The sequence below is a fragment of the Lepisma saccharinum genome, chromosome 5 (assembly GCF_977018435.1).
Source record: "Lepisma saccharinum chromosome 5, izLepSacc3.1, whole genome shotgun sequence".
In the NCBI taxonomy this organism is placed as follows: Eukaryota; Metazoa; Arthropoda; class Insecta; order Zygentoma; family Lepismatidae; genus Lepisma; species Lepisma saccharinum.
In genome coordinates this window covers 18,063,815-18,088,150 of record NC_139233.1, presented here as the reverse complement: position 1 = coordinate 18,088,150, position 24,336 = coordinate 18,063,815, and the positions used below count along the sequence as shown (strand labels likewise).

The window sequence follows — 24,336 nt, the reverse complement described above, 5'->3', positions numbered from 1 at the left end:
TTATTTGTATTAAAATTAAACTTTAATTACTTACATCTCTGGAAACAAACTGATAAAAGATAATGTATATTCACAAACTTTCTAACTAAAATGTTGTTTTTATTGGAAATACCCTTTCACTAAACATTCTGTATCTCAAAATGTTATTTCTTTTGAGATCTGTAGGAAGTGGGATGAAATACTTATAAAATGTGCAACGTGCACTTTTTTCTTTGTTCAATCCATCTGCCACCATCCAGTACAACTTGTCTTTTTTTCATTGGACTTCAAGGACAGTTTACTTTCTCTTGGTAGACAAGGCTTAGCATTAAGAGGCCATAGTGTGGGCAAAAAAGAGGGCTAACTGCTCCCCACACCCCCCTTATTGCCACCACTGGATGTATGCATGATCGAGGAGAGGGGTGTCTTTTTTCTTTAACTGTAGCCTGATCGTATCTCTTCCAACATGATATTGCTTCCATATAATAATATCAACTTTTAGAAGTTGTCAGGCAGAAAGAAGTACACATCAGTTGTAACCATGAATCTATGCATATACATGGGATTTTTTGAGGCACCAGGCTTCAAACCAAGATCATAAAGAGAAAAACCTTAATCAGTGTTGTATTGTGTGGGTATGTGGATGACTACATGCATTATCCTGGAGGATGAAAAGTAAGAACCTTGAAAATTTTAAAGTGGAAAGGAGTATCTTTATGATCTTATCTTATATTTTTAACTTCAAAAAAGGTTAGTATTTCATAATCAAATGAATAAGTTCATAAAATTTCAGAGTCACGTTAGTTGATAACTTTTATTTTTATATTATATACAATAGAATGTATCATACCGAGGATATATAATTGCTAAACTCCATGATATAATTACTGAACTACTGTTTAAGGCCTTTGAGAGACATGACCTGCCAAGTAATTTTGGCTTTTCATTGGACAGTACACACTTCCACAGAGGTGGATCCAGAGTGAGTCCCAGCCTGGGTAATGTTGATGTTGTTTCAGTAACACTTCATCAATTTAATCTAATTCTGATTTTCAGGATTAACCAAAACTCCCAGAAAAGTGACATAACAAAAACAAAGAAATACAAAAATAGCTCAGAAAGCTGGCGTCAGATTGTATCTTCAATATCAGGCTTGTTTAATGTTTTCTGATAGCTGCATGGTAAGCTAATGTGTGTAATAGGACCTTTCTTCTTTCATAGAGATTGTCATTCAATTTTTTCACCAACAGAAGAATACCTGTGCGAAGGGATCAGGACTTTCAGTTCAGAAAGTTCAATGGGCCTCCCCAATGATGTAGTGGTACCATTGTCGTCTTGTAATCAAGGGGAGGCATATAGTGGTTCTGATCCCACTTACCCTTTCTGTGCATAAAGTGAATTAAAAGCCAAAACTCAAACAAACAGAAAGCCCTATTGCAACTTGATGTTATCTTTCTATGCAGCAAGCTGTGCAGTCATAACAGAGCTCTTAATAAAAGTCAAACAAATAACTTAATGGGAGTAGAAGCATAATAAACAAAGGAAGGTAATCCTGATCAAGTTTGAAATATTAAGCTACAGAAAAACCTCGTTAATCTGGACCCTGATAAGCCAGATTTCACTTAATCCGAACAGAGAAAAGCCCCCCTCCCAAAAGAAGCAGAATGCAAGGTTTTAAATGTGGCTAGAAGTCAACAAGAGAACTTGCCAAAGAAAAGGCAGTCAACCACTGATGAAATTCTGTTTCCCGCAGACTTTGTACTGTACTGTATAGTGTATAGGGCTATACCCTTTAAATACATCACAATAAACGTGTTTTGTTGTTATAAATAGAGTTTTAATGCACTTTCTACTGTTATTTTAGGTTATTTCAGTTAATCCGGACTTTCGTTAAATTGGTCAACTTATCCCCCCAATTAGTCCGGATTATCAAGGTTTTACTGTATTTAATTAAAATTTGTGAGTGTAAAGATCTTTGTTAAGAGCTTATTTAAGTAATTTTAACAGCTCAAGCCCTGTCAACCTCTATAGAAAACACATTATTGTTCAGTGCATTTTTAGCCTGATGTAAAGCTGCAACACTACTTCACGGAACTTTCATGCTTGTTTTATTTGTATTGAATTAAAGAAATCAATACAACCATGCTTTTTTTACACTCACTATTTTTACCATCTAAATCTATTCATGGTATTCTTCTATTGCTTCAGTCCATTTACCTTTCGTGTAATTTGTGATCCTGTTAAAGAGATGAACTGTTTACTTTCACCTTTTCCTTTGATTGTTGTAACAAAAGCGAGCTTGTTAACATTTCCCTGTGAGGAAAAGAACATCAACAAAATAGTGAGAATTACAAGAACAAAAAAAAAATACATAAGGTAATGAAATTAATATTAATTAAACACTAGTGATTGAAAGCACGTGAGAACTTGAAGTTTTAGTAAAATAATGTTTTTGGTTGTTGGTAGAACTTGCATGGTAGAAAAGAAAGAAATTACACTTCAAAACATAAGACTGTGAGGTAGAGTCAACTAACGTTAGTTTCAATCTTCAAAATTTGCATAAGTATCTTACATCGACCATACATAAATATTTCACAATAGTTTCTATCTGTTTTTGTTCTTATTAAAAAAGCATAAGACAACAATCATCTCAAAATACAGTAATAATAATAACAATATGTCAGAGACATTCATTGAACTTGGTACCTGGGCAGAAGTTGAAGTTTGGTAAATGTAATAAGTTGTGTGTGTACACAAATTAACATATTTAAATTTATAAACTTTATGATTAGTGCACCCTATATTACTCAAAATACATAGATTGCGGCATTGGTTATGCAACGAAAATACACAACTAAAAGTAAACTTTGTGGCACAACAGTCCTTGAAGGCTAAGGCCAGCTTACCAAGAGGCTTTTCATTGGATTGTGAATGTTCAACGCATAGAGTTCCATTGTCACTGTTTTCTGGCTTTCAGTGCCAAAGTTCACTACTATTGCTCTATGATTGTCCTCACAGTTAGTGTAGATCGATCCCAATATTTTCAAATTTCCACAGGAGTATTGAACCAAAATTTTAACCATTTTATTGAAAAATATAATTTTGTAAAAGCTGAATTTTACTAATTTACGTGTAACGTTACTTGAATTATGGTTATGATTGTCTCTTCCTAATCACTTCTATGAGTTTATTAACCATTTTTACCTTTCCTAACAAATGTTAGAAGCTATAAAAGTGTGCAAAAATTGATAGAAATGTCACGTAATTTCTACAATAACATTAATTATTTTATTTTTCAGTGCAAAGTTATTACAGTGCACATACACACATTTATGTTTGTATGCTTAACTGTATTGATTAGCTGTCACATTTGCAAACAAGAGATGATTAGCATATTGAAACAAATACTACCAAATTGAAAGAAGGAGAGATTCTTTGTTATTTACATATAATACTTTCCATACTAGTAGACCTAGTGCCCGGGTTCTAAGCCCTCATTTGGGGCTCGAATCATCATGTGGGGCTCAGTGTTGCCAACTCACCCCACGAAAATTTCACCAACTGATATTTTGAAGCCTTTCACGGTGTATGTTAACCTCACAAGCAGTGTTGCCAACTCGGGCGAGGCGTAGCTTTTTATGGTGTATGTTAACCTCACCAGCAGTGTTTCCAACTCGGCGTAGCCTTTCACGGTGTATAATTTTTTAGCTTTTTTTTTGTGTGTGAGTGTACATGTGTTCGGGCGAGGCGTAGCCTTTTACGGTGTATGTTAACCCCACTAGCCTCAGCGTACATGAGAGTTCTGAATTTTTTTTAAGCTGGAATCATTATTTGAGGCTCGTCGTAGCTTTTTATGATGTATATTTTGAGGGCAGAGTTGGCAACACTGTGGCCTATTACTGTAGCTTTTTATGAGGGGGGTCTATTGCCCTCTGTTTACATCTGGCAACACTGCCGTAGATTGACAGTGTTGTTAACCTACTGGGTTTTTTTTCACTGTAAATTTTCATCAAAGGACCTGAGGGGTCTATGTATTTTTTATGTCTGGCAATACTGTTGGGGGCCTAGTGTTGGCGACACTGTGGGTTTTTACTGTAGCTTTTTATGAGGGGGGGGTCTATTGTCCTCTGTTTATATTTGGCAACTCTATTGGATGTTTTTTTTTTGAGGCTTGGGTTTTGCCAACCCATCCGAAGAAAATTCCACTATATGATCTTTCACTCGCTAAGCTAACCTACAAATAGGAATTGGCAACACTGACGAGTCTTGAATTATCATTTGAGCCTCGAATCATCATTTGATGCTCGAAAATCATTATTTGAGGCTCGAAATAATAATTCGAGACTCGTCGGTGTTGCCAACCCACTCTACAAAAATTCCACTATATGATATTTTGAAGCCTTTCACGGTGTATGTTAACCTCACAAGCAGTGTTGCCAACTCGGGGGCGAGGCGTAGCCTTTTATGGTGTATGTTAACCCTACCAGCAGTGTTTCCAACTCGTCGTAGCTTTTCACGGTGTATAATTTTTACACGCGCGCGCGTGTATTGTGACGAATGCACTCTCTCATCCTTGAAGGATGAATGCATCTTATCGTAATTTTCCAACTGTGGGACCAAATATTTATATATCGTGATTTTTGTAAACCTTTTTCGGGAACAATGTGTCGCACACACACGCGCGCGCGTGCGCCTGTATTGTGACGCAAGCAAACAAAAAAAAAAAAAAAAACACTTTGCCTGTCATTACAAAAAAAACTTTGACCGTATTCTTAAATAACTAACAAGGACAATGAATCTTTTTGGCTTCCGCAAACAGATCAACATGGAGACTGCACCGCCAAATTTCAATAACCTTTTACCTTCCGTGTTATCTAAACTCAATGGTTTACTGATTGTTCATCTCAACAGCATTTGGACGAAACTGAATGACGATGTGGGCAAGATGTTTTATGTTTTTAATAACAATTTACATTTTTACGAAATTCCGATCGACGGGAAACTTCAAATCACCGTGAATCCGGAAAACGCAGGCGAAATCAAAATTTCTACCGGCAAGAATATTTTTCGAATCAAGCACGACAAGATGCTTTCTAACATTACGTACGATGTTTCTGCAGGAGATTATCTTTACATGGAACTTCTCGGAGATTACGACAAACGTATTCCTCTCTTTGTAGAATTACGAATCGTTTATCCTATTATAAATAACCGTTAACCAAAAATGCCTAACGACATTTTCGGCAACACCAAGCGTGTAGACCACGCAGAAGAGATTCTCATGTTGGACATTCGAGTTAAGAAGTTGAGGACCGATTTGATTGCTTTGCAGGAGACCTTAAACAAAAGTTTAGAGTCGGAAATCGCTACGCTCCAAACGCAATGTCTCGACCCCATTCTGAAAATCGATTCCGAACTGAAGACGCTGATAAAAAATTATGTCGACGTACCTTCTTACGACAGCGTTCAAAATATACAGTTGAGCGTGGATTCGCTTCAAAATGATTTGGCCAAATTACAGCAATTTCAATCGAAAAATGAAGATTTGGAAAAATTGAAACTCGAAATCGAAGAACGAACTTCCGCAATCGAAAAGAATTTCTCCGAACTTCAAACCGTCGTGAACGATATAGACGCAGAACGCTTACATGTCGTCGTTTCCAAATTACAAGAAGAATTCACCAGCACGTTGGAAGAAATTAAATCCAAGTTGCAGACTTTGGAAGATACAATGACGAACCTACCATCGTCGGACGAACTGCAGGTCATCGGTAAAAGCGTCGCGAACATAAAAATTCAATTGGAGGCCTATCAAGATTTCGAACACATTCAAACCACCATCGCTACGCTTCAGGCGTCCTTGGAATTGATCAACGAAGAAATTAAAAATATTCACGCTGAAGCAAGAGCGTTGACGAGCATTCAAGACACGTTGAGCACGGTTCAGCAGAAGATCGAATATTTAGAAAATTTGAACGTCGAAACGAATCTTGCTCATTTTCATCACGTACTCGACAACATACAGGGTGACTTGGAATCGTTACGGACGAGCGTACCTTCGAGCGAAGATTTGGAAAAATTGAAAACGGCGGTGACGGCACTATCCGATTCGAACGACATCAAAAGTTCATTGAGCGATCTCGAGAGTAGGGTGGCCAATCTCCCCACCTCCAAAGAATTGCACGCTTTGAAAAGAAACATATCTCGAATGCTGAAACGACTAGAAACGGAAACGGCGAACGTGGAACAGATTCGAGACGAAATCAGTTCGCGGGTGTCGACGCTGCCCACTTCGCAGAGCGTCGCCGATCTTCACACGCAGTTTACAGAGATGCGAAGCATCGTGAACGATCTTACCGAGAAGAGCTCGAAATTGAATCAAGTCGAGAACCTTCAGAACATCGTCGTCAACATCAGAGATCAAGTTGGAGTGCTGGAATCCACGCAGGAATCGACGCTGGCTTCTTTCGGTGCCAAGTTGCAAGAACTCAACGAAAACTACAAGCAGTAGAACGTGGAAGTGAAAATCAAACCGTCGTTTTCTGCCGTAACGGATACCATAATCGAGAATTTGCTGCCCATCGAAAATAAACTCGGACAAGTTCACAGTAATCTGCTCGGCGTCGACACTAAATTCGCTAAACTGCATTCTCTGCAAGCCATCGAAATCAACAGCGTACCCAATCAACAGAGAATCTCCACGTTCGTCGAAGGTAACAAACTGTACATGTTGCATCCTTATCATCCGTACTACAAGTTTCTCCTCGATGGCACGATTCAGATAAACGAATTTTCGTACTGGTCTCACGGTAGAAAATCTAGCGTTCCCACCATGACTTTGATATCGAATCGTGGTGTCCAGAAAGCAGGAAACATTCCTCTGGCACGTTGGAACGAAACGCGCAACATATATGAAATACACGAAGACGAAGATCTTACCGTTTTCGACGTGAGTGCCGGCGATAAGCTGATCATTCAAAACACGAGCGAAGTGCCACCCTCTTTGAATCCCATCACGCTTGTGCTTCTCTTGAAACGTAATCTCTAAAAAAAATGTCTAGGCAAGCCATCGTCGAAGAATTGCATAAACCTGCACGCCGTAACTACGAACGTTTGGCTGTGGTAACCAAGGGCATCGACGACCTCTGGCAAAGTGACCTCGTGGAGATGAGCAGTGGCAATTTGAAAAACGTACATAAATTGAACAAGGGCAACAAGTACCTTCTCACCGTCATAGACACGTTTTCGAAATTCGCATGGGCTCTACCTTTAAAGGCGGAAACGGGAACATGCGTCACGGAAGCATTCAAATTAATTTTTCGCGAAAGCGGTGGCAGACAACCACGGTTTCTGCAAACGGACAACGGTAAAGAATTTTACAACGCCGTATTCCAAAAGTTTATTCAAAAACACAAGATTCAACATTATTTGACCTTCAGTCACATCAAAGCCAGCATCGTGGAAAGATTCAATCGAACCTTGAAAACACACATGTGGAAACGATTAACGCTTCGGGGAAATTACAAATGGGTCGACATCCTGCCGGAACTCGTCGACACCTATAATGATACGGTACACAGAACAATAGGCATGAAGCCAGCCGACGTTACCAAGTCCGACGAGCAGCGTTTAATTTCTACAGTTTACTGTCCAAAATACACACCCACGACAAAAAAAGCTAAATACAAAATTGGAGACCAGGTGAGGATCAGCAAATTCAAACGCACCTTCGAGAAGGGATTCACAAAAAATTGGAGCACGGAACTCTTTACGGTGGTTCGAGTTCTACCCGGAAACCGACACACGTATATAATAAAAGATAGTAGCGGCGAGATTTTGAAAGGAAGATTTTACGAAGAGGAACTCTCTAAAACGAAACACCCCGACACGTACCTCATCGAGAAAGTATTGCGTAGGAAAGGTGACAAACTGTTTGTCAAATGGCTGGGACTTCCGGAAAAGAGTTGGATCGACGCGAACGAAGTGATCTTGTGAGTACGTGGAACGTGGTGAAGCGTCTACCGGATCCGGAAAGTCAAACAAGAAAAAAAAAGAACGGTGAGTTGCTTCCCGACAGCATCCGCTGTCTGATCGTAGGTCCTTCGGGGTGTGGGAAAACGACACTGCTCGTGGACAATTTTCTCCTCGCACCGAATTGGTTAGATTGGAAGAACAGGCACCTGTACGTGTTCTCGAAAAGTTTGGAGCAATCCAAATACCAGCAACTGATGAAACTGTACGATGGTCTGGACATTGCAACGTTCGCCTCGGAAATAAAACCACTCGACGATTGTCGTGAAAATTCAGTCGTTGTGTTCGACGACGCCATCCTGGAAAATCAAAATGAAATTCGCAACTTTTTCACGCAAGGTCGTCACAAAGGAATGGATTGTTTTTACCTAGCTCAAACGTTTTCCAAAATTCCAAAACAGTTAGTGCGCGACAACGCTAATTTCATATGTTTGTTTCGTCAAGATCACACCAACCTCAAGCACGCGTACGATGACTACGTAGGCGGAGACATGAACTACAATCAATTTTCGGAACGCTGCTGCTCTACTTGCTGGAACGGTGACGATTTCGGATTCACGACGATCGACATGACGAGGAAACCCAACGACGGAAAATACAGAAACAAAATCAACGATTTTCTAAACGTTGCAACGTTGTGAGAAACGACGTGTATAAATAACGTCATGACGAAACGAAAAATCGAAGACGAAAATCTCAAGCTTCGCGATTACCTCGCGAAACGCTTCAAAGGTTGGAAATCCGAGAATCGCGGATTCTACGAAGAGAAGAAACGTCAGGATCAACCTGTGATCGATGCCATCAGCGGTCTAGGTAAAGAAATTAAAAGTGTCACGGAACAAAATAAAAATTTGATCAACGAACTCGTACCGCTCGCAGCTAAAAGTTACGCCGTACCCACGCCCATTTCGAGCATTCCTTCGACGCCGTTCGAACTGAAGGATGCACCGGCACGACGTCGAGCCATAGGCAGCACGTCGTCTTCGGATAAAATCGAGTTGGGACCTTTGGCACGAGACTACCTGAGCACGGGGAAATTCGACAAGGATGAAGTGTTCGGATTGTATCCCAGCATGGAAACCAACGAAGGCGGTGGTGTGGTGTGGAAGATTGGGAAATCGAAGGTGACCTTCGAAGGCAACGACATTAAAGTCAATTTAGGCGACAAGGATAGTTGGAACAGGTATCCGGGTACGGTGGGACTGTGGGAACTCGTCGCCAAAAAGCAGCCGAAAGATTACACCGACGAAGATTACCAAAGTTACAAGGAAATTCTGATCATGACGGATGCCTTGTACCAGAACAACGACGCCTCGCAGAATAGGGTGAAATCGAGCAGCGGCGAGAAGTACAGGAATCTCATCAAACCGATTTGGAACCAGGTCAAAACAGGCAGCGGCGTCAAACGCTACAACACGTTACCCAAGGAATTCGTTTGGGTGGACGACGTTAGGAAACTCGTGGACCGATTGTTGGTGATAGCCGGCGAAGAGAATGCAGGCAATCGTAATTTCTACAACGAGAAGGTTGGCATCGTGGACATGATCAGCACGAAACTTTCCAACTTCATCGTGAACGACGACAAGGGCATAGGTTACCTGATCAAAATCATCAACACGCTGCCTCCGAAATTTTGGAACGTGGCCGAAGGAAAGGGACTCGTGAACGACATCATCAACAAGTTACCTTTCGAGATGCATCTACCTGGCTACCAGTACTGCGGACCGGGTACCAAACTCGAGAAAAGATTGGAGAGAGGAGACAAGGGTGTGAATCCGTTGGACGCGGCATGCAAAGATCACGACATCGCCTACAACACCACGCAGACGGATCTGGACGCACGTCACGAAGCAGACAAAAAATTGGAACATGCAGCTTTCGAAAGGTTCGTGAGCAGAGACGCATCGTTGGGTGAACGGGTCGCCACACTGGGTACCACCATCGCCATGAACACGAAACAAAAATTGGGGTGGGGTATATAAATAACATGCCGTAAAAAAACTACACAAGAAAAAATCTCAGAATATATATATAAATAACATACCGTGAAAATAACACATAGAGCATCAACATGAAGCCCAAGGGTGTCGTGTACCAGATACCATACTCCAATCTTAAAAATCTAGGTGCTCTCGATGGGTTACTCACCAAGAAACAACGCGAGAAGAAACGTTCTTGCTTGTCGAAAGGACACGGAATGAAATTACTGCTCAGCACACCTCAATTGAAAAGATTGCAGAGTTCGCGGAAACAGCAAAAGATCGGAGGTTTCATATTCAGCATCCCCGCCATCCTGGCAGCATTGGGGGCCGTGGGAAGTTTGGCCGGCGGAAGTGCCGCCATCGCGAAAACCGTCATCGACTCGAAGAAGAACAAAGCGGAATTGGAAGAACAGAAACGTCACAACCTGGCCATGGAGAAGAAAGGGGGGAAGGGCGTGATGAAGAAGTTTAAAAAAAAGAAACAACAGCACTCACCAACCGAGACATTGAATCTCTGATCGGACCGTTACGAATCAAACACTTCAGAGGAGTTTTCATGTCCGACTCGTTACCTTCAAGCGTTAAAAAAAGAGAATGCGGAGTAGTCAACTTGGACGGTCAAGAAAATCCAGGCACGCATTGGATATGTTACCACAAAAATGATGATAAAGCATTCGTTTTCGATTCTTTCGGAGGTGTTCCACCTACAAATTTAATTCATTATCTGAAAACGAACAAAACCTCTATATACTACAACGACGAACGCATTCAAAATTTCGGAGACGTGAACTGCGGCCATCTCTGCCTCTCCGTGCTCGCGTTTCTCTCTAAAATAAATAACCCTACGATCGAGGATTTCCAGAAAGCATTGTGGAACCTCAAACAACATCACTAGGATGGGCGTGTTCCATCTCACGAGCAAATCTTCAATCTTGAAACTCACGCTGCACGACGACATCGTCTATCCTAAATCCGTGGCTCTGCGTGCATTCTACAGCATGTACCTCATACCTAATGTTACGCATCACAACAACAAAATTAGCGTCGGAAGCGAACACATCGTCGTCACGCCAGGACAATACAATCTTTCCACTTTGCAAGCTCAATTACCCAAAGGCACATACCTTTCTCAAAATTCGGTCACGCACAGAGTGGAAATCCTATCCGCGACGGAGACCATGGACCTGGGCACCATGGGAGAACTTTTAGGTTTCGAGAACAACCACCCAAAACTCGAAGCTGGCATCAAGCACGTAGCAACCAACATTCCTAAATTCTTGGCCATAGAGACTCTGAACGTACACTGCAACGTGGCGGAAGGTATGATCACGAAATCTTCGGACGGATTATTAGGAAGTCACAAGCAGACGGGAATCATAGCCACTTTCAAACCAAGTTCCGAGTTCATGGAACCGATCATCTACACGCCCTCTTCGCCGATCTATTTTCCAGTATGTCGCAACCGCATAGACGACATAGAGTTGGTGGTGACGAACGAGAAAGGAGACGTGGTGGATTTCGCAGGTGCCACTACGACAGCCATCGTGGAGATCAACGTATAATAAATAACCATACATGTAAAATGGAGCAAATCGAAAGTTACGAATTGCAATCTTTCCCTCCCAACCGTCGCACGTTCGCCAATCTGAACGAAGCGAACAGGGAGATCGAATACGACGTGGACGTAGGCGACGGGTTCATTCATCCTCACAGAGCGGACCTCTACCTTCAATTCGACGTGGTGAAGAAGGAAAGCGGAGACGCGTTTCCTGCAGCAGCAAACTTGATACTCGTGGACAACTTCGTGCCTCACCTGTTCTCGCAGGTGGAGGTGAGGAAACACAACACCGTCATCGACAGAATAGATTATCCAGGCATCACGTCGACGGCAGTGGGAACGTTGAAATTATCCAAAACGGACGCAGCGTACTACCAGGCCGGGGGATTCGAAGCCGGGACCAAAATATCGACGAGAAGTCACACGGTGCTTTTTCCCATGCGTCTGCTGCCTGGTTTCTTCTCGGACTACAAGGAGATCATGTGGAAGGGAGGACTGAGGATCACGTTTCGAAGAGCGGCCAACGACAACGACGCACTGATGCGATACGCTACTTTGGGTCCGGACGGCACCACGCCGATAGCCAACACTTTACCCGAAGCAGCGAAATGCGTCATCCGGAGCATGGAATTGAGAATGCCGGTGGTGGAATACGAAACGAACTACGCCCTCAAGTACAAAGCGGAGATCTTGAAAAGTCCGCAGGTGCCGATTCACTTTCACGGTTACCAGTGCGTGCAGAAGATGGCGTCGGGAAGTCACATGGAATTCGACGTGACGACGCAGTTCAACAACATACAGTTCGACATGCCAGATTTCGTCGTAGTGCTTTTTCAGACCGGGAGGGACAAGAATCAGGAAAAAGATTCCAGCAAGTTCGACGACTGCAAGATCAAGAACGTTTATCTGAAGAACGGTAGGAACGAAGTGTTCCCGCGCGAGAATTACAACCTCGACGTGACCAAAAACGATTACCTCAAACTTTACGAAGCTTACACGGCTTACAAACGCGTGACCGAGGGAAGCGTGGACGTGTACTACGCGCCCGGCGAATTCAAAGCACGGAGACCCATGACCGTCATCAACACCACGAAAAGAAAGCAAGTGGTGGTCAACGATCGCACCAACATCAAGATTGTATGCGAGTTCCACGATGCCTTGCCTGCAGATACTCTGTGCAGTGTCATTCTTATTGCAGAGAAAACATTTGTGTATGACGTCAAGAATGAAAGAGTGACTGAACAGTTTTAAATAAATAAAAAAAAAAATAGCACACAATAAGAAATGTGGAATTTTATATATATAAGTACAAATTGCAATTAGTAGTTTCCAGAAGTTTAATTTTGCTGTGCCATGCATGCATGTAATCGAGGAAGTGGAAGTAAATTAAAATTGTTTTTTTTCGCATTGCCTATTATTTTTTGTTACACTCTGGGCAGGCCTTACTAGTTTGGAGGCGATAGTGGCCCCACGGAAGTGTATGGACCCCACATTCAAGAATACACCTCTTGTCGTCGTGTGCATCCAGAGCAACTTTCCTGACAATATTAGTTGTAAGCACATGATCGACGCTTTGGATACGATGCTCTTTTTGTAGAATAGGCGATTTTGTTCTGAGGCACTCGAGGTAATCCTCAAACTTGAGGTGCTCCCGAACCACTTGCCTACTTACACCCTTTGCCTTTTTTGTTACAGAACCCTCAGCCCGGATCGCATAGGCTTTGGCACGAAGTCCAGCAAACTCCACAATCACATCCCCGTCTTTCTCGTCCTTGAGTTTGCCGGGTATTTTTTTGTTCCGGGGCAGAATTCCATACCGGTTTAGCTGGGGATAGCCCGATGTGTCGAAGAGCTTGACAAGAGCTGGAACTTTGGCTATATCACCATACGCATCGGCCGTGCGAACATGGTACACCAAGCTGTCTGTGTCTGTGTAGAGGAGCGAGATATTGTGGTTGTAGTGTGCACGTAGTATGCCGTAATATGTCTCGAACATGCACAACTTGCTCAGATCCAAAACTGCAGCTCCCACATAGATGGGCTTGTTGAGTAGCACCTTGCCCCGGTTCATGTGAATCAGAGACATCTGTTCGTTGTAAATTGTTCGAGACCTGAACAGCGGGCTTGCAACAAGTCGACGACACTGTGTTTTCTTCGTCACCAACCTCACATCAACGCGATTTCGCACATTCTCCATGGTCTTCCCAAATACCGCATTGTTCATTAATTTGAAAAAATCGCGATCAAGTTCCGAAGTGGCAGCAGTGCGATGGTTGGTGTTCAGTTCGATGTACGGCTTCAACCATGGAGACTGCCTGAACAAGAGCACGTCGTAAACTGCTTTGACCGAGACCCCTTGCTGCATTAACCACTGGAGGTTCCGGTAGTGTAGAACATAACGCTTTTTGGGCTCCAAGTCCATGACGAGCTTCGGTTGATCCGAGCCAGGTGGACACTTGACTTCCGGAGCAGGCGAAAGGTCACAGAATGTATCCTGCAGCTTCTCGGGGAAGTCAAGGTCCACCTCGGCAAAAAACCCAAACTCGTCGCACTCTTTTTCGATGTCGTGGTATAAAGGATCAGCCCACTCAAACTGTCCTGTTGGGAGTGGCTGCATCATGGAGTGCCCGTAAAGATTATTCACATCAGTGTACATGATGTAGCTTGATGGTTGGGAGGGGTCGTAACCAGTGGCCATGTGGTGATTGTTGGCGTGTGCGAAGCGTTGCGACACTTGGACCATGCCGCCCCGGATAGCTCTCTCGATGAAAAGCATGATATCATTATCGGAGATAAGTGAAAGTTTAACTTTAGTCAGCAGGAGCATGGCCGACCATGCCAGTCCAGGAAGGCTGTAAAAATATACAGGGTCCAGGTTGTAAATGTTTATCGCAGTTGCCCGAAACGCCTGGAACACATCGGCAAGAAGCGTCACATCAAGCTTCAGGTATGCATCGTGGTAATCACCGAAAGTTCGGCAACCCAACTTGACCCACATAGACTGAGCATGCTTGTACTCCTCGTCGGTAATACCAGAACCTCTCAGCTGGCTGTAGAACTTATCCTGGGGAGGCAGCAACTCTTCTTCGAACTTGGAAGGGTCGGTGACGTACTCGTAGGGGTAGACCCCTTTACGTCTGATGAGTGCGACATCTAAGTTCGGGAAACTTGATGTGGTAATGGCTAGTTGGTCGTCTCTGAGCTTCCCAGCAAGAGCATCGAGGCTTGCCTGGAGGAACCTCAGAGAGTCGAGGAACCGAAGCTCGATGCTGCTGCTTGAGTCGGGGATCGGCACCCACTTGCTGATGCTAATATAACGCTCCTCGTTTTGTGCCAGGACATTGATTCTCGCATTGTCGTACCCTAGATGTGTGACCAAGTGATGGAAATCATATCCCGAGCCATTGTGAAAAAAGACCGGTATGAAGCGCGGGTCCCTGGCTCTCAAGTTACATCTGTTGCACCACGGGCCAATGTAGCTTCCGGTCCCATAATGGTCATGGTGGTGGACCTTTTTGTTATCGTCAGTGAAGACTGAGTTGCAAACAGGACAATTTAGAGCTATTTCGTGCTGATGCTTGTCTTCCGGAGACAGAGGCAGCATGGGCTTGGGGGCCAACAGCACCTTCCCTATCTTGATGGCTTCCTGTTGCATTCTCTCCAGGAAGTGTTTGACCGGGTCGGGACCGCGATACACATAGGGCTCGGAGGCAATATGTTGATCTCGCCACACCACAACATAGGAGTAACTCGAGGCCTCATGGATTTGGAAAGGAATGGTAGAGGATGTTTCGGGGTTGGGCTCGCAGTTAGACAGAGGTTGAAGAAAGGCCTCGAAGTCTGCTACAATATAGGCAGGATGCTTCACCATAGCACTGTGCATGCGAAAACACTCTACTGCACCAGGTTCGGGCAGGATAGTTCGTGCAGGCTTGTTGGTACCACAGTAGAACATGTGGCAAGCTAGCTTCTCAGCAGCAATGTTGGGACCTCTGATGCGCCGGTAATCCTGCTGTTCTCGATTATGAAATGTAAACAAGCACCTGCGACACACCTCGACGTGGGTTTTGTCTTTGCTCCGTTGGCTCGAAACAAGCCGAGAGAGGGAACGGATAAGGGTGTAATGGTGATGGGTCTCGTCCTTGATGAGCAGGAGGTTGATTTCTCGTACCTCGTTGTTGTTGCTCACGTTGCTCACCCGGATGGGGTGGACCTCATGTTTGTTCTCGGTGAGACCGTAAACATTGATGGCTAATTGCAGGCCCAACAAGTCACGAGCACGAACCTCAAACTTGTGAATATGCGAGACTTCTACAGGGTAGGCAATCCCGGCCATTGCATCCTCCAGTTCCGACTCATACTGCTTGTAGTGGTTAACACGGTACGAGTGGTTTTTCCAGTGAACAGGGTGCAATGCTGCCAGCACCGACCAGAGGAAGCATTTGGTGTCTTTGTTCTGAATATTGAGAACAGCTTTCCTTGCTTCAACCTCGGGTGGCACGGCAATATAGCTAGACCCTGCCAGTGGCAGGGACTTGCTAAGTTTCAGACGAAGTTCGTGGGGGTCGCCACACAGCGAACCGCCCGAGCCTTTAGCCTTATGCTCCTCGTGCTTTGCCACAAACTCCTCGACAAACTTGTCGTAGATGCTGTCGAGGTCAGTGATATCTGCCTGATGCAGTGTTTTTGCTTTTGTGGCATGGAAGAATTTATATATTTCATCAGACGGTTTCTTATACTTGCAGCATAGCACAGCATAGAATTTAGTGGAGTATGTAGCCAATGCATCGTTGAGGATGGATATTATCTTAGCTCGCTCGCTCTCCAGAAAACTACGCACATCGCAGAAGCTGTCTGATGTTATGTTAAAATCTTCTAATAAATGCTCAAACGCAAATCGGTCTGCTTTCTTCGCCAGCTTGACGCGTTTGGCAGGTGGCGATGCATCGAGGGAGGTTACTTCTACCTTTCGCTTGGAAGGTTGCGGTAGAGATGTTCCAGTGCTCTTGCAAGTAAGCTGGTGTCGCTTGAAGTTGGCAATAGAAATATTTATTCCACACTTAGAGCACAGTTTGGTCGCACATATTTGTTTTCCCGGCACACAAGTACGACAGTGCCTTTGAAAACGTTTACTTGACACAGCAATTTGGCACGTAGGGCAATTTTTTACAGAACGCATAATGCAGAGATTTTTTGGGGGTATGTTATTTAATATCCAATGCTGTGCAATGCAAAATATAATTGTTCACTTTTTTAACTATTTTCTATGACCTTATTTGGGTTTTTTTTTTCGTCAAATTATATGCTTCTAGTCTCCTATACAATACAATATACGTACAATATTGTCAACAGTATCATATTTGAGCAGGTCGCTTGTCACCTAAACACTACAGCTCACAGGTTGGTAAAATCTGACATGAAAGCAGATAATACGCTTAAGTCTTATTTATATATAATTTTCACGGGCGTACAATATTGTCAACAGTATCATATTTGAGCAGGTCGCTTGTCACCTAAACACTACAGCTCACAGGTTGGTAAAATCTGACATGAAAGCAGATAATACGCTTAAGTCTTATTTATATATAATTTTCACGGGCGTACAATATTGTCAACAGTATCATATTTGAGCAGGTCGTTTGTCACCTAAACACTACAGCTCACAGGTTGGTAAAATCTGGCATGAAAGCAGATAATACGCTTAAGTCTTATTTATATATAATTTTCACGGACGTACAATATTGTCAACAGTATCATATTTGAGCAGGTCCCTTGTCACCTAAACACTACAGCTCACAGGTTGGTAAAATCTGGCATGAAAGCAGATAATACGCTTAAGTCTTATTTATATATAATTTTCACGGGCGTACAATATTGTCAACAGTATCATATTTGAGCAGGTCGTTTGTCACCTAAACACTACAGCTCACAGGTTGGTAAAATCTGACATGAAAGCAGATAATACGCTTAAGTCTTATTTATATATAATTTTCACGGACGTACAATATTGTCAACAGTATCATATTTGAGCAGGTCGTTTGTCACCTAAACACTACAGCTCACAGGTTGGTAAAATCTGACATGAAAGCAGATAATACGCTTAAGTCTTATTTATATATAATTTTCACGGGCGTACAATATTGTCAACAGTATCATATTTGAGCAGGTCGTTTGTCACCTAAACACTACAGCTCACAGGTTGGTAAAATCTGACATGAAAGCAGATAATACGCTTAAGTCTTATTTATATATAATTTTCACGGACGTACAATATTGTCAACAGTATCATATTTGAGCAGGTCGTTTGTCACCTAAACACTACAGCTCACAGGTTGATAAAATCTGGCATGAAAGCAGATAATACGCTTAAGTCTTATTTATATATAATTTTCACGGGCGTACAATATTGTCAACAGTATCATATTTGAGCAGGTCGTTTGTCACCTAAACACTACAGCTCACAGGTTGGTAAAATCTGACATGAAAGCAGATAATACGCTTAAGTCTTATTTATATATAATTTTCACGGACGTACAATATTGTCAACAGTATCATATTTGAGCAGGTCGTTTGTCACCTAAACACTACAGCTCACAGGTTGATAAAATCTGGCATGAAAGCAGATAATACGCTTAAGTCTTATTTATATATAATTTTCACGGGCGTACAATATTGTCAACAGTATCATATTTGAGCAGGTCGTTTGTCACCTAAACACTACAGCTCACAGGTTGGTAAAATCTGACATGAAAGCAGATAATACGCTTAAGTCTTATTTATATATAATTTTCACGGACGTACAATATTGTCAACAGTATCATATTTGAGCAGGTCGTTTGTCACCTAAACACTACAGCTCACAGGTTGGTAAAATCTGGCATGAAAGCAGATAATACGCTTAAGTCTTATTTATATATAATTTTCACGGGCGTACAATATTGTCAACAGTATCATATTTGAGCAGGTCGTTTGTCACCTAAACACTACAGCTCACAGGTTGGTAAAATCTGACATGAAAGCAGATAATACGCTTAAGTCTTATTTATATATAATTTTCACGGACGTACAATATTGTCAACAGTATCATATTTGAGCAGGTCGTTTGTCACCTAAACACTACAGCTCACAGGTTGGTAAAATCTGGCATGAAAGCAGATAATACGCTTAAGTCTTATTTATATGTAATTTTCACGGACGTACAATATTGTCAACAGTATCATATTTGAGCAGGTCGTTTGTCACCTAAACACTACAGCTCACAGGTTGGTAAAATCTGGCATGAAAGCAGATAATACGCTTAAGTCTTATTTATATGTAATTTTCACGGACGTACAATATTGTCAACAGTATCATATTTGAGCAGGTCGTTTGTCACCTAAACACTACAGCTCACAGGTTGGTAAAATCTGACATGAAAGCAGATAATACGCTTAAGTCTTATTTATATGTAATTTTCACGGACGTACAATATTGTTAAGAGCACCAGTTTTTGTAGAGCTCTCTTTTTCCATCTTCCCTCTATACAGTGAAGCTGTAGAAGACACAATTAGCTAACCTAGCATACAACATACTTTCCTAATTAATATGGATATTGTCACACATTCCTCTTATTTTATACTGTTGTAAATGTTGTTGTAACACAGAAAAAAAAGCGGATGGAAGCAATTTAAAATCAGTGGAACAAGGTTAGTATTACGAGAGCGTAAAAACATGTGCTTTCATTCAACTTCGAAAAATAAGAATAAATGTGTGCATACAGAACACATATGCTTTCTTTTCACAGTTGTAAAATCATATAAATTGTACATGAAGTAAGTTACGGGAAGGCTCTCTCTTTTATGTCTGTGTATATGTTGTACAATTAGGTACAAGTATTGTACAATTAGGTACAAATTGTTGTACAATTATTTTCCCCAGTTGTCCAGTTGGAGTTGGGGGCATAACAGTGGTACTATTTGTAATCACAGTGCTTACTCATGTATTTTGTTTAATATTTTATTTCAAATTTTCTGTCAGAAACTAGTGTTGCCAGTTCCTGGATGTAGGTTTACCTACTCTGTTGGTTGTCACTGTCAAGCTTCCAGTATTCGTACAGCATAAAAAGCTATAACCCCCCCCCCTCTCAAAATATATACATTGTATACGCCAAGATGCCCAATAGCCTAGCAACACAGCATGAAAAAAACATGCCAAGAGGACCCAGTGGGTTTATAAGTCAGTGCTGCCAACTCCTATTTGTAGGTTAGCTTAACCTGTGAAAAATCATATAGTAGAATTTTTGTAGAGTGGGTAGGCAACACCGACGAGGCTCAAATGATAATTCAAGACTCGTCAGTGTTGCCAATTCCTATTTGTAGGTTAGCTTAGCCAGTGAAAGATCATATAGTGGAATTTTCTTCGGATGGGTTGGCAAAACCCAAGCCTCAAAAAAAAACATCCAATAGAGTTGCCAAATATAAACAGAGGACAATAGACCCCCCCCTCATAAAAAGCTACAGTAAAAACCCACAGTGTCGCCAACACTAGGCCCCCAACAGTATTGCCAGACATAAAAAATACATAGACCCCTCAGGCCCTTTGATGAAAATTTACAGTGAAAAACCCAGTAGGTTAACAACACTGTCAATCTACGGCAGTGTTGCCAGATGTAAACAGAGGGCAATAGACCCCCCTCATAAAAAGCTACAGTAATAGGCCACAGTGTTGCCAACTCTGCCCTCAAAATATACATCATAAAAAGCTACGACGAGCCTCAAATAATGATTCCAGCCTCAAAAAAAAATTCAGAACTCTCATGTACGCTGAGGCTAGTGGGGTTAACATACACCGTAAAAGGCTACGCCTCGCCCGAACACATGTACACTCACACACAAAAAAAAAGCTAAAAAATTATACACCGTGAAAGGCTACGCCGAGTTGGAAACACTGCTGGTGAGGTTAACATACACCATAAAAAGCTACGCCTCGCCCGAGTTGGCAACACTGCTTGTGAGGTTAACATACACCGTGAAAGGCTTCAAAATATCAGTTGGTGAAATTTTCGTGGGGTGAGTTGGCAACACTGAGCCCCACATGATGATTCGAGCCCCAAATGAGGGCTTAGAACCCGGGCACTAGGTCTACTCATACTGAGCAAAACGAGGAAAATCACAGCTTTTCCAAATATTTTGGGTCCTTACACATAATACTTGAACATTTCATAAATATGTAAAAACATTTTATTTCGTATCATTGTATCATCATTCTACAGGTTATTTATGACTACAGACATCTCTCACTTGAATTTTTCTGGTGAAATGGAAGGGAATAGAGGGAAAACAATCCCCTAGCAGTCCCCATAAACCCCTAAGTGACAGACTAGACTACCTGAAACCATGGTCTATGAACCATTGCAGCCATTGACAGGCTGAAGTTTAAGGGAAAGGGGAAATTTTGAAACAGAACAATCTTCCACCTGCCTGCCGCAGTCTCTACCCATTCTACCAATCGAACAGTGAAAAAAGCAGCTGGGGATTATTTTCCAGTTGATGTAGCCACATGAAGGGTTGAAAAAAATGTAAAAGAAAGTATCACATGTAAATGTAAGGTGCGATAAGATAATAAGTACAGTGATTTTAAAATGATACAAGCTGTAAGATTGAATGATATCCACTGCTAGACCAGCTACTCCTCAGTGTATGGCACCGAGTAGTGCTAACCTTTGTTAGTTTTCCCCTTCTAGTAAATTAATGAATTCATCATTATTTATTGAGTATCAAAACACAAATTAATTCCAAAAGAAATTAAGTAGAAGCTGAAAAACTTACTGTACTAGGACGATGTGCAAGACGACCAGATGTTGATCCTGAATTTAGTGATAATCCCTTTGCTTTCATTTCCTAGATTATAGGAATAGGATAAAACATTATATTCAAATCATTCTGTATTTCAAAACCAAATAACTGTTAATAACAATAAAATCATTTCATTTCCCTGAAATATTATAATTTTGTTATTCTCTTATACTCAATTTAGATTACTAAGTAATGAAGTCCAATTTTGGCATGCACTGAGTCAGTTGCCAGCCAAGTACAGGAAACTGCATTGTCTTTACCATTTTAACCTTTTTTAACCAAACTTATTTCCCCAGTTTCAAACTTTGATGGCATGTGGTGTAAGATATACCTGATCTCAATTTAGATTATCACAAATGTGAGGTTACTTTTTATCAAAGATCACAACTTCAGTGTTACTACATAGTTCGACTGAAGAGAAAGTGGTAGAGCAGAGCACACTTATTGGTAATGATAAATTCATGTTCCCATTTTATTTGAAACAAGACTACAGAGAAAAGCGTAAATAGTAGTATTGTATAATAGGCAACATTATCTTTCATTTGTGAATATACACTATTTCTATTATTTTCATGTTATTAAAGGAGCTTGAATTTTCTGACACAGTTTATCCCTAATATATTATGTTTATATGTATATATATATATGTACATACATTAATAAAACATGTGTGTGAATAAAAAAAAATTTAATCATAGTAGCAAAGTTCACTTACAGAATGCATATCTCGTTGGAAGATAACATCAAAAGCAGCAGTTATTTCTTTTGATTGGTCTGTTTGGCCTTCCTCCTGAAACGTTGGAAAGTGAAAAATATTGATAGTGTATTTTACTTATACAGGTAACATATTTAGTACCAATCCAATATTACATATACAGTGAGAGCCTCGCAATGCTCCTTCATTATTTCACACACCAAGAAATATATTGTTGAGCCAGTTGATATTTTGGGATGCCATTAATTTATTATGCCCTTTAATTGCATACCAACTTACAAAGCAACATGCAGCATTGCTCTGATTTGAGTTTTGTTATTTAGCATAACATTAACCATGCTAACCACTCTGCCATAGAGGTCGGCAGTATGCAGTGTTGCAAATGGGTAGGGAAAATTGGATGATGAGGAAATCACGTAAAAATAATTCCAACAATAGGTCTTATGTGCGAGGGACCTGCCATCAATAGCCAGCTTGGAGCTTCAAAGGTGGCGAAGTGTGTGGACACATTCATTGCTATACTTATGCTTTCATGCTAATACAGGCTTCATGACTGGTCCTGTCTTTAACACTGTCACTTTTGAAAAATTCACAGCTATCATATCCAATTGAAGAAAAATTATTCACAATCTACTCCGATTTCCTACTTCCTTCTATTTTCTTACTTATTTTTCTCAATTGGTTCTTCAACCTCGGATAAACTCTCAGGTATGGGTGTAAGAAGAGAAATGCATGCACAGTGAGGCACCAACTACTTGACAATCATTTTGACATGTTGTGGGAGAGGAAGCAAGCTAAATTACTATGTAATTATGCTTCGTAACAAGTTGTTAACTATTAAAGATGAAAAATAAATATTATTTAAAATACTAAGCACTTTCAATTCAATGCTAATTATTGGAAATAACTAAATTGAAAAACTTACTCTTTGTGCAGTTTTAGTCAGTTTTTCAAATTGAACAGCTAATGGTGATGGATCTAGTTTTCCAGCTACTTTCTGAAAAAAAGAGAAAAAAGTAGAAGATAAAACTGTGGCTCATATTTTATCCAATATAATTTCGTTTCATTTTAAATATGAAGGAAACCATCATAAATGTTGTCCTTATGCTCTATTTTCAATTATTTTAAATACATTTCATTATTAAATTTGCTACAGAAAAACATACAAAAGTAAATTTTTATATACAGATGTAATTTTATTCTACTAACTACAAAGGAATATCAGTCCATAATCAGAATATCATGTCCAGAAAGTATGATTTGATTGAGTTGGTGTTTTAAGTCCACATTATGCACAGTAAGGCTAATCGGGACTGGACCTACAGTTTAAAGTGGGATTTGAACCACTATGTGCCTCCACTGAGTATCAATCCCGGGAACACTTGATTACAAGGCGACGACGCTACCGCTGTGCCATCTGGGAGCCTTCCAGAAAGTATGAGAAATAGTTGGGGCCATGTGACACTAACACTACTGGGGATGGATTATATATATTTTGCTAGTGCCGATAAAGTACAAATATAAAATGTACTGATAACTACACTTATCTGATTCAGTATAACTATTAATTGAACTCATAAAAGGTTCATTACCTCCGTAAGGAATGTTAGTATCCAGATGATTGCAATAGTCTTTACATTGAAAGAAAAAACTTACACATTTTGATTTTTACTTCATAACATCAGGGTAAACGAATTGTATGTTTATATGTATAAAAATTATAGCAGAATATCAGAATTTTGGACTAAATAACAGGTTATTTATAGATATACCAGATCAGTAAATATTTGTCAATAATTTTCACCAATAAATCAATACACTGATATGTCTACACACTGATTAAGTAGCTATTGTTCTAGCCCACCTTTCGTATTTGCAATACTTGAGATATATACATTTGAGAATTTATTCCTACTAAGTGCTCCAAAGTCCAACTCTGAATTGCAGACCCTAAATTCAATTGAGAATAATTAAAATTAACAATTATTAAGTTAATAGTTACAATTATTTAAAAAGAGTAGGCACCTTGTTAAAGTGTGCATGGTCTGCAAGTGCCTATTAAGACAAAATTTCACCACAGTACATTTATCTAAGGAGTTGTGAAGTAGTAAAATCTAAGTAAACCAATTTTTACATTTTTGGTAAACAAGTATGACTATTTTGTGGATTTTAATTGAATTTTTATAAACAATATAAATCCTAACTATTCATTGCAAATCTGTTCAATTTTCTTAATTT

At 40.9% G+C, this 24,336-nt stretch overlaps 1 protein-coding gene across 5 annotated transcripts in view; it reads right to left on the bottom strand.

Moving 5' to 3' along the window:
- The window catches only part of LOC145988241 (uncharacterized), a 72,884-nt gene that overhangs the window by 23,155 nt on the left and 25,393 nt on the right, over positions 1 to 24,336 (bottom strand). For 4 of the 5 annotated variants that reach the window (XM_083123103.1, XM_083123104.1, XM_083123102.1 and 1 more), the window contains 4 exons: positions 23,024 to 23,095; positions 22,099 to 22,173; positions 21,357 to 21,428; positions 2,197 to 2,292 (listed from right to left, as the gene is read on the bottom strand). In XM_083123103.1, coding sequence (XP_082979229.1) covers positions 2,197 to 2,292; positions 21,357 to 21,428; positions 22,099 to 22,173; positions 23,024 to 23,095 — 315 coding nt within the window. The remainder of the gene's footprint in view (positions 1 to 2,196; positions 2,293 to 21,356; positions 21,429 to 22,098; positions 22,174 to 23,023; positions 23,096 to 24,336) is intronic. The other variant, XM_083123106.1, reaches the window with a different exon arrangement.